Genomic DNA, 19,824 nt, shown 5'->3' on the forward strand with positions numbered 1-19,824 from the left:
TAAGTATAAAGGGAAATGGACCGATTTAAAAAAAAATGTCGAATGAAAGTATTTATCATTAAAAAATAGAATTGATTCATGAATTTTTTAAAAATTTATAGCAATATAACGTTAAAAATGTAAAATAATATAACAAGAATTTTCCCACAAAAATAGCATATTTTTGCATATAGTAGTCATTTTCGCCATAAACACCAGATGTCACATTTTTTTTTTCAAATTAAAGGTTATTGCATTAATTTTAATTTTAGGTATATATAATAGTGTCAGTCTTTCCGGAACATTTTCAAAAGTTAAGTTGAAAAAGTTGCCATTTTGGAACCCTTTCTGTGGGCTGGTTAGGGGTCAAATGTTCACAAAAATATATCAAAAGATAGGTAAATACCTAAGGTATCTATAAAAAAAAAGTATATTGATTCGGTCACTTTTAAAATACTTACGGCAGTTTTAAGTAAAAAAAAATTGAAAAAATATCGAAAATTATTGATTTTTAAACTAAGTAATTTTTTTTAAGTTTTCCCCCATTTACGGGGAACGAGAGAATTTTTTTCAATTTTTGAGAGTAAAGTCTTCGACTAGATAATATTTGTGATCTTTTGACGTATTTTCATCAAAATCGGTCCAGCGATAGCTGAGATTGAGCGTTCGCAGACACAAAAAAAAAATATATAAAAAAACACATCATAGTAAAATTAATACCTTCTTAGCTTCGTATCGATGCTTAAATTTGTAAAAATATATGTTTTTAATATTCAATAGTAAATTATACGTAAATCATTCAAGCATAGATAATTTCAATGGAAAAAGTTACATGTTTAAAACTAACATTTAACATAGAAAGATTCCATTATCTCAATTTATATGTTATATTTGATTTCGTAAAAAACAAAATTTTAAGTTTACACAAACTTTAAAATTATATAGATTATTTGCTACTAAATATTAATATGATATTTTTTACCAATGTTTCTTAAAATCTATGAATCAAAATGGATAAATTGTAATTTAATTTACTTTTTTCGTAAATTAAAAAAAAAAAAATTTTTAATAAATTATATTAACTGTGGTATGTTTTGTTGTTTATATACGTTATATGACGCAGTTCTAAAGTATAAAAATCATATTAGTATAAAATAATAATTGGATCATTATGTCGAAATATACATTGTAATTTGTTCGTAACAATAAGTAACATAATATTATTGTCAATAATATATGAAAAATATTTTTTTTATTTTTACAAATCATTCAAAAATCATTACAGACATGTAAAATTAAAAAACAATCATCCTTTTTTTGACGAATTAATAATATTGTCTCCAATATCCGTGATAATTTTTTTCAACATATCTGAAATAGAATATAATTATAAAATTATTAACAGTATGGGAGCTGCTTTTATTCCTAAAATTAATTAAATAGCATAGAAGTTGCATTGGTATGTTAGCAAACATAAGGTTTAAAGGATTTCCATTGCAAATTTGTATATGTTGATACAATGTTTTTGATATTTTTGATTGGTGACACATAACTAATACCTTATTTAAATTTTTTAATAAAATTGTCATAATAATTCCTATTTAATTAACTAAAGATTCTTACGAAAGAAATTCTAAGTAATTATAATTATAAATTATTAATTTTCAGGAAATTTAGTTTAAATAAATAATTATAAAAATATATGGTATACGAATAACATGAAATTTGACCATTGTAACTGTTAAAAAATGTTATAATGATTACCTTTGTATTTGAATTCATCTCCCGCATACGTATACTTGACGAGAATATCTTTAATAAAATTGCCTAATAATTTATTTCCAAACAAATTGATAGACGCCATAGTATTATATGCTTCGCGTTTAGTTACTACGCCCCTTCCAGCATAATCATATGCCATTAATGATCTTATAAAAAATGATTCAAGTTCTATGAATCGTTTATACTCCATTTCTAAAATTGGTTTCAAATCGATATATCTAATCAATTTATCTAAGGAAATATCAAAAATTTTTGTTAATGTAGAATATTAATCTGTCTGACAAAATAATAGTACAGCACAAAGAAATACTATTTTGTTCCATAATAAATCTAAAAATATATAGTGGTCCATAATGTTTTGACTAATAATTTTTGATCTACTGAATATATAGGGTTATTTTTTTTTATTAGTTTTATGTAATCATAGAGTTCTTTTATAATTATATTATTTATTATTTACTATTAAACAATTGCTATAATAAATAAAATGTTGTATTTTTTCAAAATTTAAAAATTGCCGTTTTTTAACTACTTTTTTTGTCTTGACTGAAGTATACATTTTTAAATTAACCATTTATTTAAGAAATAGCGTAAGTCACAATAGTTAATCTCAATTAAAACAAACAATGGCATTGTTGATAGTGATGAGTGGACTGTATGAGATCTTGTGGTAATGGTGTCGAACATCTGAGTATGACGAGTCAGAGTGTAAATCCAGGCACGTAATAGCAGATGAGAATAGACTACGGCAATGAAGATATTTAGTGATGGTCAGGGCCCAATCACTTGTAGCGTGCAAGGGCACGTAAACTTTGAGCACAAGGGTGCAATAAACAAATAAAAGAATAATGGCGTACAATAGCCAAAATATTTACTATTCAAGCGAAGGCACTTGCAACAGAAAAAAGTGACACATAAAACAATTGACTTACGACAATAGAACTGTACACAATTGACACAAACCTCCGTGTCGGTTGTCATCGATTCACCGTAATAGGTGAGCAAGGGGGTGAGTAAAGCAAAATGCTAGTAATCAGCTGGTCCCACGAAATAATATAATCAATGATCTTTGTAACAACTGGTCAACTAGATCCTTCTAAAGGCATTCTGTACCATACAAAAATTATAATCGGTTTAAATAAGTAATATAAGAAAAATAAACTCGTGAAATTAAAAAAATATCACATTATCTGTGGGGTTTTCCAGTTTTTCTCGTTATGTAATCGTTTAAACTAAAAATGAATTACATCACAGGACTCCCAGTAAAATTTTAATACAAACTGATGGGTCACACTAAAGTGAAATTTTTTTCAACTTTGAATCCAAAGTTCAGCAGAGGACACGAAAGTTACAAAAAATCGAGTAACCACTCAACTTGTATGAGAATTTCGTGGGAAATACTGTGGTGATGTTTATTTTTAATTAAAATAAAATTTAAAGTTAGAGAACCGGAAAAACCCTAATTTTGGAGATAAGAAATTTTAGTTTTTGATTTCGCTATTTTTAGGTCCATCTGAATATCACCCTACTACTCATGGCATTGCATTTACTAACACCCTGTATATTGACAGAAAAGAAGATTCATAAAGTATTTTAAAAAAAATTTTAGTAGTCCAAACATCTTTCAAAAAATTAAAGCGCTATTAAGTAGTTGGGTAAATTTTTTGTTTTTTTTTTAACTTTTTGTACATAAACTTTAATTTAACATATTTGAAGAATGGAGAATTTCTGGAATATTTTCAGAAGTAAAGTTGAAATATTTAAACTTTCGTGCCAACGTTACTATTTTGAATTGCACCTGTGGACAGGAAAATTGTATTTTCAAAAAAATTATATTCAAAAAAGATATATATATATATATATATATATTTTTTTGAGGCCTATTATTCATAATGCAATATTACCTTAACAAAAAAAAATTTTAAATGTGAAAAATTACCCTTTTTAAATTAAGATTTTTTTGGGGAATTTCCCCGTTTAAAGATAGGAAAGAATTTTGTTCAATTTTGAAGAGCAATGTCTTCAACAAAATACAATTTATAATATTTTGATGTATCATTGAAAGAAATCAGTTCAGTGAGTGCTATAAAAAATTGGCAACAATCATAAAAAAAAAACTTATCATTTTAATAAAAAAATCATTATAGCCGGAGTTTAACATGACTAGATTTGTTTTTATTCTAGACAATCGGTATATCAGACAATCTAGTCGACGAAGGCGCCTAAATTTTTCAAACCTGAGAGGGTTCATAATCAGTTTGAAAATTATTGAAACTAATGATAATAAAATATTGAGTCCAGTATAGTCTGGACAATGTAGTAAACATAGATACCGTTTCGGTCTCTAAGTGGACTGTTTAATACGTTTACTATTTAATTTATAAAATGAAGTGTAAAGTTGCAGAATTTGACTAGTTTTTTTTTAATAAATCTTATCAATGAGAGGTGTGTGCAGTAGGTGTAGAGTATTTTAATAATTGTGTATGTGATAACCTCCACTAGTCAACCGGTCTGATATCTGTCATCCTATCGTCATCAGCTGACCGTACACTGTGCACCTGTACCAATATTGTTATTTCCCCTCAATGAACGTGTTCAAAGTTGGCACCACCACTAACCGGCGTCACAATCACCGGCCACAATCCAAATGCCGCGAAAACGAATTTTTTTTCTCAACCATACTACCGATGCGACAAGTTGTCTGTTTGTATTTTTTTGAAAACCACGTTTTTTTTGTAATTTTTTTTGTCCTCCGTTTTTTTTATTTAAACAAAACGTCGAGATGTCGATGATGGTGTGAGGCACGAACTATGGCCGGTGGTGGGCCGTCACTCCTCAAGATCAACAACGACAAGTATCAATATAAAACCCCCCTTTTACCGCCTTTTTAATTTTGTGTAACTAGCACCGCTCTTTTTCTTCTTTTTTTATTTTTTTCCTTTATGAATATATATATTAAAAATCTTCAATAATTAAATAATTAAAAAATGTTATTACATTATACGTGGCCTTTTTTTTCTCTCTCTATACTTTTCCCTCGTTTTCATTAATATTTTTTTTTTAACAAAACCTAGTAGCTCCGTCAACAAGTACTATCTTGCTTAGTGCGGCTACTAGGTCACTGTCCAGTATTCCCCCTGGGCAGTGGGTAAATAGTAGGCCCTCTGTTTTGGCTGAAACCTTACAGAATTAAAACGTTAAATTTAGTTTATAATACTTAATTTCGTACATACATTTTAGCAAACGTATCATGCGTCCTTTGCGATGAAGAGTTCATCGCTAGACTACTTTTTATACAATATAAAATAATTATCAAGTAAATATAAAAAAATGTATTAATATTTTAGACGTATAATAAAAACATTACAATAACACATACCAAAGAGTAACACAATTAAGGGACATTTTATCCTGCAGGGGAATCTGCAAGGATCACGTGCCTAACAACCCCGCGGTCCCAAGTTAATTCGGTGGGGGTGGCAACACGTACCACTGCTCATAGCCTGTCATGACTTTTTTTTAGTTGGGACCGACAGGTCTGGGCACATCTGCTTGCTAACAGCGAACCCCTTACCCAGTCATACCAATTGAAAGGGTTGCTAACTTGTCACAGGGTAGTTAGCCGAAAGGTAAAGTGACCATTGGGATCTTTTATGGCATCTGGCGCACCATAGAGTATAAAGCCTTATCACAGTATCGAGCTCTGCTGTGATGGACCTTTATTTCTTGACTGCTCGTGGGAACTATATGGATATAAACATAGAAACACCACAAAACAACGAATTTGGGACGATCAGAGATCCTACGGACAACCTGTCAGAACAAGATCGTGAACTGGCGACTCTTCGCAGAAGAATCGCCAAACTTGAAAGTCTTAATGGGAACAACGGGACCGTCTACTAGCAAAGATATAGTAACGTCAACAAATAGTGACCGGGTAAAGTATTTCATTATTTAATACCCCCGGACCGTACAACTACTACCAGACGGCACGTTCACCAATAACGATAATTGAACATTATCACATTTGACGAAACACATTTTCCTGACTGTAACTAATAACAGAGAACAGTCACATGATACACAGGACAAACGTGTGCTGAACCCAACCTGGTTAGTCTCCAACCAGGAAAGTGATAACCCTAAGTAGAATAAGATAGTCAATAAAATCCTTTGGCAGTTTTAAAGCTGCAGGCTATAACGAAATTTCCCTGCACTTCTGCAAGAAGGGTTAGAGTTAAACGTCCCCCATCTCTGTATAATATTTAGGGCATGCCTTGCCTATGGTTATCAACCGGAAAGCTGGCGAAAGGTCAGGGTGGTGTTTATACCCAAACCTAACCGTACTAACTATTATGAAGCAAAATCCTACAGGCCAATAAGTCTTACTTCTTTTCTTCTTAAGAAGAACTATGGAGGGTCATTCCATGTGAAATCACCTAATGTGTGTGCTGGTATAGTTCAGAAATTTATGAAATTTATATCATAGACTACTTAAAGGTCATTGACAACAAAAATAATATTTTTTTTTATTGTTTTTTTTACCAGATTTTTATAATTTTATAATTAAAAATAGCCTATGTTCTAGAGCCTATAATTTCACATCTAAATAAGCTATCACTGTGGAACTAGCACTGTTTTACTCATATTAAATAGTACTACAATTTCCTTCTTAAGTTTATAAATTTTGAATTTTTTTGAACATCGAAATTTTGATTGAAATTTTTAAAATTTTGCAGTATTTTAAAAGCGAAATTTGAAGGTCAAAAAATTTTTTAATTAAAATTTTTTTTTTTTTTCAGAAACTTTTAGTAATGTTCTTTTAACCCATATCATATTTGAATCGATTTATAATTTTTTTTGTATCGTTTTACGGTCTTGAACACGCATGGTTTGCTGAAAATAGCCAACTTTATCATCTCATTACACAAAAGTGACTGAACGAATTTTTTTTCAAATTTACATAGTACTTTTCTTTAGGCAATTAAAACGTTTGGTGAAAATTTTATGATGGAGAAATAATTTTAACGCTACTTATAGAATTTACAAAATTTACAATTTGCGTATTATGGAAAATCAACAAACTACGTAATTTTCAACACTCAATTTTTATTTCTTGTATTTATTTTGTGTTCTGTAGTAGATTAAGTTATTGGGACTCATAAAAAAATCCTAGGAGCAATAGCTAAGTTAGGAAAAGCTCCATTACTTTTCTTCATCAAGTTCATTACATCAATAGATAATGTTAATTCTTCGACTATTATGCTGTAGTATACAAATACTTTATACCAAATATATGATCTCATAAGGATTTCTATTGTACTAATCTCCGAATTTAATGAATTATTTTATTATTATAAAAAAAATTTTTGACCTTCAAATTTCGCTATTAAAATACTGCAAAATTTATAAACTTAAGAATGAAATTGTAATACTAGTTAATATGAGTAAAACAGTGCTAGTTCCACAGTGATATTATTAAAAAGTTCAACAAATACTGTTATACACAAGCCTATGCGGATGACTTAGTTATAGCAGTGGTGGGTAAATTCCCAGTAACTATTATAGACTTAGTACAACAGAGACTAAACACTATACAGATATGGTGTAGTAAGTATGGTATATCTGTTAATCCAAATAAAGTAAAGGTCGTTATGTTCACTAAAAGAAGAACACAATTAGACAGTCTTGGAACTCTTTCTCTAAATGGACAAGAAATTAGCTTAAAATCAGAAGTAAAATACTTAGGTATTATTTTAAATAGTAAGCTAAAATGTAAATCATAAGCTGAGTCAAGAATCAAAAAAGCAATGACCACACTGTGGACCTGCAGCAGAGCCTTGAGAAAGACATGGGGTCTTAAACCAAGAGTTATGTATTGATTGTACACTTCAGTGATTAAACCTATGATACTGTACGGTGCCATAGTCTGGTGGACCAGATCAGCACTCGTTACAACTAAGAAAGAACTTAGTCGCATACAGAGAACGACCGCCTTAGCCATCACTGAATCATTAAGAACTACACCAACGGTAGCATTAGAGGCACTAATCGTATTGCCTTCTCTGCATCTAGAGGTTAAAACTCACGCCAAAGCCACAGCACTAAAATTCCACAACTTAAGTACTTGGACTTTAGAGAATAACAAAGCAGAACACGGTAAAATAATAAAAGAGATAGACCAGGGCTTTTTGGAATACCCCTTTGGACTATATCAAACCGGTTTTTAAGAATAACATTCCCTACAAAGTGGAAATCACTACACGTAGAGAATGGAATATTAAACACCTGATGGAAAGAGGAGGATTTGTAATATATACAGATGGATCCAAAAGATCAGGAATGGTAGGTGCTGGCATTTGGGGTCTAAAGACACGAATAAATGTCAGCATGACATTGGGCACAACACCTTCTGTTTTCCAAGCAAAGGTGATGGCGAAACTGGCAGGGGCTCAGAACATGTTTCGGTCAGAGTGGACTGTATAATACGTTTACTAATTAACTAAAAAAAAGACGTAAAAGTTTCTGTAGGGAAGTGTTTCGCCGTCGGCTTTTATTGGAGTGATTCACTTTACTCGCGGTCATTCAGGGTAGCGCAACCTTTCGGACGAGAAGAGGTAGCTGTGACGCAGTCGCCAGTGTCTAGTAAGTTATCAAGTTCTATTCTAATATAAATAATGTACATGCGTAAATAATAATTCATATATTAGTATTGATTCGAAATTAAAAGAATTATATCTCGATTACCATTTTTATGACGTTCTGCGTATGTTATCAATGTTTTAAACTGAAATCGGTTTCCAACTTGTTTCACTTTCTTAGTAGGAATAGTTCCATCAACATACGGTGATAATTGTTTTTCTACTATACGTGTGCAAAGTGTTGTTAAGGGATTAACTTCTACCTGATAAAAATTAATTTAAAGTTATTTATTGATTAATGAAAATTATTAAAATAAATAAATAAATATTTATAAAAATTAATAAATTAACTTAAGATATACAGAGTGTCCCATCTAATATTAATATATTTAATAGTTTTTGATAAAGACAATATTTTTACTACTTTTTTTTTTAAATAACTACTCATACAGTTTAGAAGGTAGGTAAATTAATTTATTTAACATTTCAATATTAACAGTTATGTTAATAACTTTTAATATTAAAATAGAAATTTTAAGAGAAGTATTTTTAAAACATATAACAAATTATATTATACCAAGATAAATTAATAGTTTTAGTTTAAATTAGTTTTAAAAAGTTTTATTATATTACAAATAACATATCAATATTGAAAAATATAGAGTGATTCATATTTAATAAGGCACTCATTTNCAGAGTGATTCATATTTAATAAGGCACTCATTTTCAGAAAAACTAGAATTTAAAATTTTTGAAAAAGAACAAATATTGTTAAAAACGGTAGCACAGTGGTGTCGAGGCACAGTGTGGACGAGGCATAGATGGGACAAGTATAGATGATATCTGACAGTGATTAAAATCACTATCATAAGAAACGCTTCGATGCAAATCTGTAGATAGTGTTTCCTTTAGAGAAATTGGTGAAATATTTTAAAAGCAACATGAACTCTTATTTCTTTAATTATATCCTGATTAGTAGTTCTTTGATTTTAAAATATAATATATGAATAAATACTAATTATAGTTTTTAAATTTAGTATGAAATTGTGAGGCCAGCTATGATGTATGGTTCATAGTGTTGGGCGGTTGATAAGAAAGTAGAGCAGAGAATAAGTGTAGCAGAGATGAGAATGCTTAGTTGGATGAGTGGAGTGACTAGAGAAGATAGGATAAGGAACGAGCATATAAGAGGAAGTATAGGTGTTGCGTCAATCGTGGATAAGATGACAGAAAATAGACTTAGATTGTTTAGTCATGGTATGAGGAAAGAAGAATCGAAAGCTGTAAGAACAGTTATAGAAATGAATGTTGAAGGAAGAAGAGATAGAGGAAGACCAAAAAAGAGATGGAGGGATGCTATTGAATGCGATTTGAGGACAGCTGATGTGAGCGTAGAAGATGTGGGAGATCGTGTCAAGTGGAAGCTTAGGATAAGGGTGCCCGACCCCAAGTAGTTGGGATTAAGGCAAAGAAAAAGAAAAATATTACCAGATATTCCGGTGGCAATTGACATAATATGATTGTTATTTCGGAATGTACAATTTAGCGTTTAGTTGGGTTTAAATAATATAGCGTCAAATCAATTACCTACTCTATCGGTTGTATCTCAATATACACTACACTTTAATGATACAATAAATAAATAAACTCACACATACACACATATGCATTTATAACATTGTGTCTAATGTAAGTATAACATGATAAAAAGTAACCGTAAAATGAAAAAAATGGAATATAAATTTTATTACTCATATTAAATGTAATGTAACTCGAAAAATATTTGTTTAAATGAAAAAATATAAGATTATATTTTTATTTATAATTGTCTTTTAAACAACTTTTGTGCGAAACTTTTTTTTGTAAGTTAAATATTTTTTTTTGAGAAAATTAAGAAAGCTCATATTTTTGAACTTTTGCGAGGATTTAAAAAAAAAGCTCAATTCCAATCTTGAGGACTATTAGTATGTCATTATACATATTTTAATTCAACTTTTAAAAAAACAAAATTTTTTCCGCAATTTTTCCTTTGTTGACAGGCCTAGATGTCAATTTTAAACTTGTAATTGAGCTAAAAGTTATGGTAATATATTCAATTTATTTTACTATAAACTTTCATAAATCTTTATCAAAAATTTTTCATCAACTTTAAAGAACCAAAAAAATAGGTTAAAATTGAAAATTTGGACTGATTATTTTTAACATATTAAAAATCAAATCAGTAATAATTTGAAAACAAATTTTTTTTTCTTTTAATTATTATTTTATATATATAATTAGTAATAATATAAAAAATTAGAAGTGATAGAAATAGTCTACTTGCAGATTTGAAAACAACGCGAAAATTTGATTTAGAAAAGTATATTTTTGCTTCTGATGAAAGTTCCTTGTAGTCCAGTGCATTTTTTTATAGTAACAAACAGTTTTTATTGAAAATTATTGTATCAAGCCCTTTAAATTTTTATACACGTAAAAGTAAAGCAAAATATAACTTCTTTATTATTTTTATAATTTCTCCGTTTAAATTACAATATTAAATATCAATTTCATACTAAATTTAATAATTATAATTAGTATATATTCATATATTATATTTTAAAATCAAAGAACTACTAATCATGATATAATTAAAGAAATAAGAGTTGATGTTGCTTTTGGAATAATCCACCAATTGCCTAATTAAAACAAAAAAAAAAAAAGTTTGTTGGGAATTTTTTCTGCTATTCTGCAAAATTACTCCTTCGTTGACTAGAATGAATCATTAAATAGAAAATTTTATGAGAATTAAAACAATGTTATTTTTAAGATTAATATGCAGTCAGAAAGTTTTATAATTATTATTTATTGTAAATTTATCAGAAAAACTCATTATTTTTTGCATTTTTATCGTAATAGAACACTTAAATAGAAATCATAGTAATCATTTCTAAGTAATTTTTGATATTTAAAAAGATTCTACTATTGAAATATCCAGAACTGAATTAATTTTAATGATTTACTTTAACTAAAAAAAAAAAAGTTAATATTTTGAATCCCTCTTGTGGGCAGGTAAAGGGTTAGATTTATAAAAAAAACCAAATGATAGATAAAGACATGCATCTAAATAAAAAAAAATATACTGATTTGGTCATTTTTGATAAAGTTATAACAATTAACAAAGTTATAAGTTTTATACACTGGACTACAAGGAACTTCCATCAGAAACAAAAATATACTATTCTAAATCAACTTTTCGCGATGTTTTAAAATGTGCAATTAGACTTTTTCTATAACTTCTAAGTTTTAATATTATTAAAAAATAGTTTTTACATATAAAAAAAAATAATTAAGAACAAAAAAAATTGTTTTAAATTAATACTGATTTGATATAATATTTAATATTAATTTGATTATTAATAAGTTAAAAATAAGGAAAATGACATATTTAACCTATTTTGTTAATCGTTTAAAGTTGATTGTTGTAAATGTTTATAATAAAAAAAAAAAATTTATTTTACCATAACTTTTAGCTCAATTGGTAAGTTTGACATTGACATAATTAAATAGAAAATTTTATGACAATTAAAAAAATTGTATCGTTAAGATCAATATGCAGTCAGAAAGTTTTATAATTACTATTTATTGTAAATTTATCAGAAAAGCTCAATATTTTTTTGCATTTTTATGGTAATAGATAACTTAAATAGAAGTAATAGTAATAATTTCCTAGGAACTTTTGTTGTTTGTTGAAAAGATTCTATAATTGAAATATTGAGAACTTAATTAATTTTAATGATTTACTTTAACTAAATGTACCAATCAAAACAAAGTTGTTAAAAAGATTTACTCAATTGAGTGTATTATAAAATTTGATTATATTTGTAAAAATCAATTGTTAATTCAGGAGAAAAAACAATCATTTTTTTTAGAAATGATTTATATAGCAACATGTTACAAAAAAAAATTGTAATATTATAGTCTAGTAGTAGCACACACAAATAGAGTAAAAAAATTATTAAATTACAAAGTAAAATGATTTAATTTTGTAGTTGAAACCTATCATATCAAACTTCATTCGTTAATAAATATTTTGAAAACATTAGAAATTAATGATTTTAATTGTCTTTATGGAGACGATGTAATAACTAACTGTTTAATTGATAAATTAGAATTTTTTTTTCAATTTTTGAGAGTAATATCTTCAACTAGATACGAATTGTAGTAATTTGACGTATTGTTGAAAAAAGTAGGTCAAGTTAGAGCAGAGAAAATAAATGATAGTCACAAAAAAATATCTTCTCGGCTTTGCATCGAAGCGAAAACTTAAAATATAGTAAAATAATTTTAATACGAATAAGAAATTTCTTCTTGCAAGGGGCGACTAAAGTGATGGGATCCTTGATCTTTATTGAAGTTATTGAATCTAAATGTGATAAAAATCAAACGAGTTAAAATTTATACTAACTTAAAAAGAATTAAGAAAAAATGCAAAAAATTCATTGCCATATGCGGGTTGGAACCTCGTACCCCAAGCGTGTAAAACATAAATTTTACCAACTCGGCAACCGTACGTTGCTTCCGGCGGTTGAAAAATTGGCTATTTAAGCTAGTTCAAATTTCAAAGTTATTTTTCTCGACTTAAAAGAAACAAACATATTTAAATAAGTTTAACTATCTATACTATATCAATTTTAATTTATATAATATTTATGAAAATCTGTACTCCCCTTGTCAGGTATTTTAAAATAAAATAAAATACAAAACCCAGAATTTTAACACAAAAATAGCATATTTTTGCATACGGTAGTCATTTTTACCATGAAGACAAATCCAGAGGTCAAATTTTTTTTTTTCACATTAAAGTATATTACATAAGCTTTAATTTAAGATATATTTAAAAGTGTCAGTATTTCCGGAATACTTTCAAAAATTAAATTGAAAATATCGTAGTAACAATACGCATGTTTAAAGTTTTGACCCCCCTTGTTAAAGGGGTATGATCCGATTTACAAAAAAAGCGTGCCAGATGAAAGGGGTATATCAATATTTATTATAAAAAAATAATAATATAGATCCATACATTTTTCCAAAAGTTATATAAAATATAAATTAAATAATATAACATATAAAATCGAGATTTTTTTCACGGAAATCGTACGTTTTTCTTTAACTTTGATGTCCGTTTTCACCACGAAGACAAGTCCAGAGGTCAAATTTTTTTTTTTCAAATTAAAGTATATTACATAAGCTTTAATTTAAGATATATATAAAAGTGTCAGTCTTTCCGGAACATTTTCAAAAGTTAAGTTGAAAAAGTTCTACTTTCTATACGCATTTTAAAAGGTTTGCACCCCCCCTGTATAAAGGGAAATGGTCCGATTTTAAAAAAAAGTATGTCGAATGAAAGAAGTATATATAAAGTATTTATCATTAAAGAATAAAGTTGATTCATGCATTTTTTAAAAAGTTATAGCAACATAATGTTAAAAAATGTAAAATATAATATCAAGAATTTTTTCACAAAAATAGCATATTTTTGCATACGGTAGTCATTTTCACCATGAAGACAAGTCCAGAGGTCAAATTTTTTTTTTTCAAATTAAAGTATATTACATTAGCTTTAATTTAAGGTATATATAAAATTGTCAGTCTTTCCGGAACATTTTCAAAAGTTAAGTTGAAAAAGTTAATTTTTTGTAAAAAAGTTACCATTTTGAAACCCCATCCTTTGGGCTGTTAAAGGGTCAAATGATCACAAAAATATATAAAATGATAGGTAATTATCTAAGGTATCCATAAAAAAAAAAGTNCACAAAAATATATAAAATGATAGGTAATTATCTAAGGTATCCATAAAAAAAAAAGTTATATTGATTCGGTCATTTTTAAAAAAGTTATGGCAATATTAAGTAAAAAAAAATGAAAAAATATCGAAATTTAGCGATTTTTAAAATTGTAATTTTTTGGGGGATTTCCCCCGTTTACGAGGAACGAGGGATTTTTTTTCAATTTTTGAGGGTAATGTCTTCGACTAGATACGATTTGTGATCTTTTGACATATTGTTCATCAAAATCGGTCCAGCGAGAGCTGAGATTGAGCGTTCATAGACACAAAAAAAAAAATAAAAAAATAAAAAAACACATCATAGTAAAATTAATACCTTCTCAGCTTCGCATCGAAGCTAAAAACTACATAATAATATTTTGAAAAATCATTTTTTTATAATTTCTATAAGAATTAAAAAGTTTAACTGTTATTTGCTTAAATGAACTAATAAATAGCTAATTTCAGCTTATCGATAATATGAAAAAAAAAATTGCAAGCAATTAATTTCTTGTGAATTTATTTATCTATAAAACCGCAGTTTTAAAATTTTAATACTAATTTCAACTAATTAGTTCTCACCTTTATTATTAATTTCTATTAATTTGTTCCCATCTTACTACTAATTGTTACTATTTAGCTTCGATACAAAACTGAGGAGATATTAAATTTAAGAAATGTGTTTTATTTTGATGCTTGTCGCTACTTTTATTTAGCTCTCACAAAACCGTTTTTTTTTTTAAATAATCACAAATCGTATCTAGTCGAAGACATTGCCCTCAAAAATTGAAAAAATTTCCCTCGTTCCCCGTAAATGAGGAAAATCTCCAAAAAAATTACAAATTTAAAAATCACTAAATTTCGACATTTTTTCAATTTTTTTTACTTAAAACTTCCATAACCTCTTTAAAATGAACCAAATCACCTTTACCCAACCATAGGGGGGGATTTAAAATAACAACTTTTTCACAAAAAATTAACTTTTTTAACGTAACTTTTAAAATTGTTCCGGAAAGTCTGACATTTTTATGTATATATATATATCTTAAATTAAAGCTAATGTAATAAACTTTATCATGGAAAAAAAATTTTGGACTTTATTTAAAAATGGCTACCAAATGCTATTTTTGTTTGAAAATTCTCGATTTTACTTTTGACATTTTTAACTTAATAATGCTATAACTTATTGAAAATTGTATGGATCAACACAATTTTTTTATGAGAAATAATATTTTTTAATAATCCCTTTTTCATTTGATATACTTTATCTTAATCTGGATATTAATAAGGAACTAGCAGATCATGTAGCTTTTGGAATAATCAATCAATTTTTTTAAATTAAACACTATCTAAAGATTTACACATCGAAGCGTTTCTTATGATAGTGATTTTAATCACTGTCAGATTAAATCTATACTGGACCCAACAATGCCACGTCCCCACTGTGCCGCGACTTCACTGTGCTGGGTTTTATTAGATAAATTTGAGTTAAATTATAAATTATTTAAATTTAATGATAAGAAAAAGTATGGAAAAAATGAGTATTAACGACTAATTAATCAATAAATATCGATGAAATCTGTTATCTATGATTTACTTAAGCAAAATATATCATATTTTATTAAAAATCTTTTAAAATTCAATAGAAAAAAGTTTTCTTTTCCACCATTAAGTAGCAAAAGAACACTATTGATTTATTTCAATAATATTTGTAACATTTTGACTTTAAAACTTTATATATGACTAAATCAAGAAGTATTTTTTCACGTGAAACAAAAATGTGTAATTTAAATTTATATTACCGAAAAATTACAATTTTAAATGTTTCCATAACGATTTTTCTCTTAACAAGTATATAATATATTTTTAAGCAGATTATCAACGATTATTATGTGTATAAAAAAAGTACTTAAGCTACTAAAAATAATAATAGTAATTATAAATACTTCTGTGTTATTGTTACTTGACGTTAATTGATCATCTGAATAAGGAGGTATGATAGTTACACAAACAATATAAAATAATATTTCAAAATAACAATCGAAACCCATTTTCAATGATTATTATAACTGCAGCAGAAATGAAAGTCTAGGACTGACAATTTAATTTTAATAATATCCGTTTAACGCGAAAAATAATTTTTATTATTAAATTCATTTTATTTATATAATCTGAAATATGGTAATACAACAATCTATTTTTAAAATAACGATATTTTAATTGTAAATATTTATTATAATTCTTGATTTAATCAAATTAAATTGAAAAGTTAGCATTAACTCATTCTCACAAAAAATATTGTAGAAAATCACCAAATTGTTTTTATATAAATGCAGATAATAATTTAAAATTAAACCATGAATGATTTATCTTTAAAATGTTTGTATTATATTAATAGGGAAGTGCGGAGCAAATTGACACTTGATCTTGGTGGTCTTCTTGGCCTAAAAACCATTAGTAATGTTTGCAAACTTTTAATAGAAATATTTTTGAAATTAATTAATTAGGAAAAATATGAAAAACACTTGTGTTTGTTTTGAAACACTTATAACTTCATTTTTGTTAGAAAGACATGTCGTTGTTTTACACTTTTATTACAATAACTGAAGAAAATCATCTCAAATAAAAAGTATTTGAAAATTTAAGTTTGATTTAAATTTAATAAGTACATGGGAGATTTTTAATAAAAATAAATTTTTGAAAGTTAATTCTTGTCGCTATTTATCTATGAGATTTTTAGATATTAAATAATTTGATTCTAATCAGTCGAATTAGCTCAATTACTAGACAAAATAAACATAATAATTATTTAGGGCATATCTTGAGGTTCGATTTATCCATTTAAATATTTTTAAACTTTATTTTTATTCATATACTTGGTAGAATAATTAAAAATTTTATAGTGCATCCAACATTTTATAGGGTGACAGTAGGTGATATCTTAATCGGGGAATACATGTATAATAAATTGCTTAAGCATTGCACAAATTAAGCTAAAGTATATCAACTTACCAAACCATACATTCAAAATTTATTTCTTTAATATCTTTCACCTAAAATATAGATTTTTAAAATAATTGTTTTGAATAAGTTAAATTGCTAAAAAATATGAAAAACAATTTTTTATAAATTTAATTATGTTAGAAAAAAACGGCACATTGTGAGAATGACATAGTTGGTACTAGTATAGATGATATCTGACAATGATTAAAATGTAATAAAAAGAAATGGCGATGGGTAGGAGGAAGGTAGAGTTGAAGGGAGGAAAAGGGTTAGGTTTATATGGAATGTGTTGGATTTCATTAATATTGTCTTAATCTTACTTCTCACCCACTCTATCCTATTTCATAATATTACATAAATATAGTGCATGTATAGTGAGCCAAAAGTAAGGTTTTAGTTGTGAATATATAATAAATAAAATTGGGTATGTTGATTAATTAATTTGAATTTTTTGAGCACTTGAATAAAATCACTCATCTTACTTTGGTTACTATAATTCAGTTTACTTAATATTATTGGGGTCGTGGAGTCCGAGGGTTTTAGAGAATGACAATATAATTTAATAAAAGGGTTATGATAAATATTGAGATTTAATGTATGTATCAAATTTTATAAACTTTGGTGAATCATTTGAATAGTCTCACGTTTCAAAGGCACGAGCATNTGAATAGTCTCACGTTTCAAAGAGGACGAGCTTATGTCGGCAACTATGAAACGTAATAAGAAAATGCGTAGGTACGATCTTTGGTCAAGCACTTCGAACGCATTTAATAATTCTCCTGACAAACCAGTCAATAAATTTAGTATGTGTATTGAACTTGTAAAAATTGGTAAATCACTTGAATAGTCTCACGTTTCAAAGAGGACGAGCTTATGTCGGCAACTATGATACGTAATAAGAAAATGCGTAGGTACGATCTTTGGTCAAGCACTTCGAACGCATTTAATAATTCTCATGAAAAACCAGTTAATAAATTTAGTATGTGTAAAGATAAATTAATTACTATTGTTTTGTCATTTTCTTCTCGGATTAAATAATTCCAAGTTATTGGAATTAAAATGTATCACCTACTTTATAATGTTTGTGCGGAATTGAAATGAATAAGACTGACAAGTTTTTCTTTCTGAATATTTGAGAGACTGGTGGTCTATTGCTTCATTTGACTCTAGGCTTGAGAAGTGGAATGTTCGTAATTTATAGCTTTTTACGGCTTTTTATATGAAATCTATGATCTATATATGTCACTAAAATGTAGGAATTGACCACCAGAGCTCTCATCTTTATTGAAACGAAAATTATAAGCAGGGATAATATATTGCATTGGTTGTGGTACATTTGATTTTTGTTAGGGATACTGTTACTTAATACATTGTCTTTGTAGATTAATTTACAGTGTTTACATTTATGATACAGATATTAATTTTAAACTGAACAAGTACAAACATTGTATTAATTACATTAGTGATTATGCTGTGATATCAATTTAATATAATTATTTGTTTTATGATAAACATTGCGAATAATATTAAATTTGAGCGATGAACGGTATCACAACACATGTCTTACGACTACACTGACCTTGTTATCCAGATGGACTTGTAGATAGATGATAAATTGTGATGTTCCTTGTTGACGTCGATATTTTAAGTTAATTTAAATAAACAAAAATACTGATACGAGGGGCAACATACTGAGTTTATTTCTATGGTTTTGGTTTATTTTATGGTTTTATTTCTATTATTTTGACAAATGTGTAAGATTTATAATTAAGGTTGACAAAATAACATAAATTTTACATTATTAACTTTAATATGAAAAAAATAATAGCATGGGGGGAATAATGAGCGAGAATGAACTGAGAGTAAACTGGTATGCTAATTTTCCTAGCCCTTTTATATTAAACAAGTTGGTAAGGTGATGAATGGAGGCTAGTTTTACATAAGAATTTAACTATATATTCTGTCGTCTGTGCGATGCCACTAATACCCTTATGGTAATTAAAAAGAATGACATTAATGTAAACATCGCTCCGAATGAGCGATAGATTTGTAAATAGTAATAAAATAACACTGGTCTGCAACAAAATACTCCTTCACAAAACTATATCATAAATATAAAGATTTTGATGCTCTGAATCTGTTCCCGAAGGACGATCACGTCTCAATTTTTTTCCGAAATATCATAAATTTAGGTTTTTTTTAATTCGTTTTGTGAGTTAACATTATAAACAACGTATATACATACGAATTAGGTTTTTGGTAGTCGTAAGAGAAAGAATAAAAGGGCCAAAAATAATTTTTATGGTAGTACATATGCGCCTGTTCCGTATTCACTGTGACTTTTTAACAGTTAGTTGAAAAATCGTCTTTTGATTGTTTACGTTCTACATCAAATACTTTAGTAAGTTTTGCTACATCAACTTCATTTTTAGTTATTACAAGTGGCGCCCAACTAGTAGCTTCGAAACCCCGAGATAATTATTTTATAAAATAAAAAAAAAATTCACAATTTAATAATACAATTTATACTCTATTTTTATTTATTTATTTATAAAAATTCTTTAAACTCTTTAAACCTCCGACCCATAAAAATTTCTTATAAATATTTTAAAGAAT

General features: G+C 27.4%; 1 protein-coding gene across 1 annotated transcript; it reads right to left on the bottom strand.

Annotated features, from left to right (window-relative positions):
- Positions 1 to 1,209: 1,209 nt before the first annotated feature.
- On the bottom strand, positions 1,210 to 16,473 carry LOC126909282 (uncharacterized). Its single transcript, XM_050691700.1, has 4 exons — positions 16,152 to 16,473; positions 8,509 to 8,665; positions 1,744 to 1,992; positions 1,210 to 1,350 (listed from the first exon to the last, which is right to left on the bottom strand). Exons 1-4 carry the CDS (start codon positions 16,254 to 16,256, stop codon positions 1,286 to 1,288), a joined length of 576 nt encoding a protein of 191 aa, XP_050547657.1. The 5' UTR covers positions 16,257 to 16,473; the 3' UTR covers positions 1,210 to 1,285.
- Positions 16,474 to 19,824: the final 3,351 nt, after the last annotated feature.

Source organism: Daktulosphaira vitifoliae, unplaced genomic scaffold (genome assembly GCF_025091365.1).
Source record: "Daktulosphaira vitifoliae isolate Bord-2020 unplaced genomic scaffold, ASM2509136v1 Scaffold_227, whole genome shotgun sequence".
Classification (NCBI taxonomy): domain Eukaryota; kingdom Metazoa; phylum Arthropoda; class Insecta; order Hemiptera; family Phylloxeridae; genus Daktulosphaira; species Daktulosphaira vitifoliae.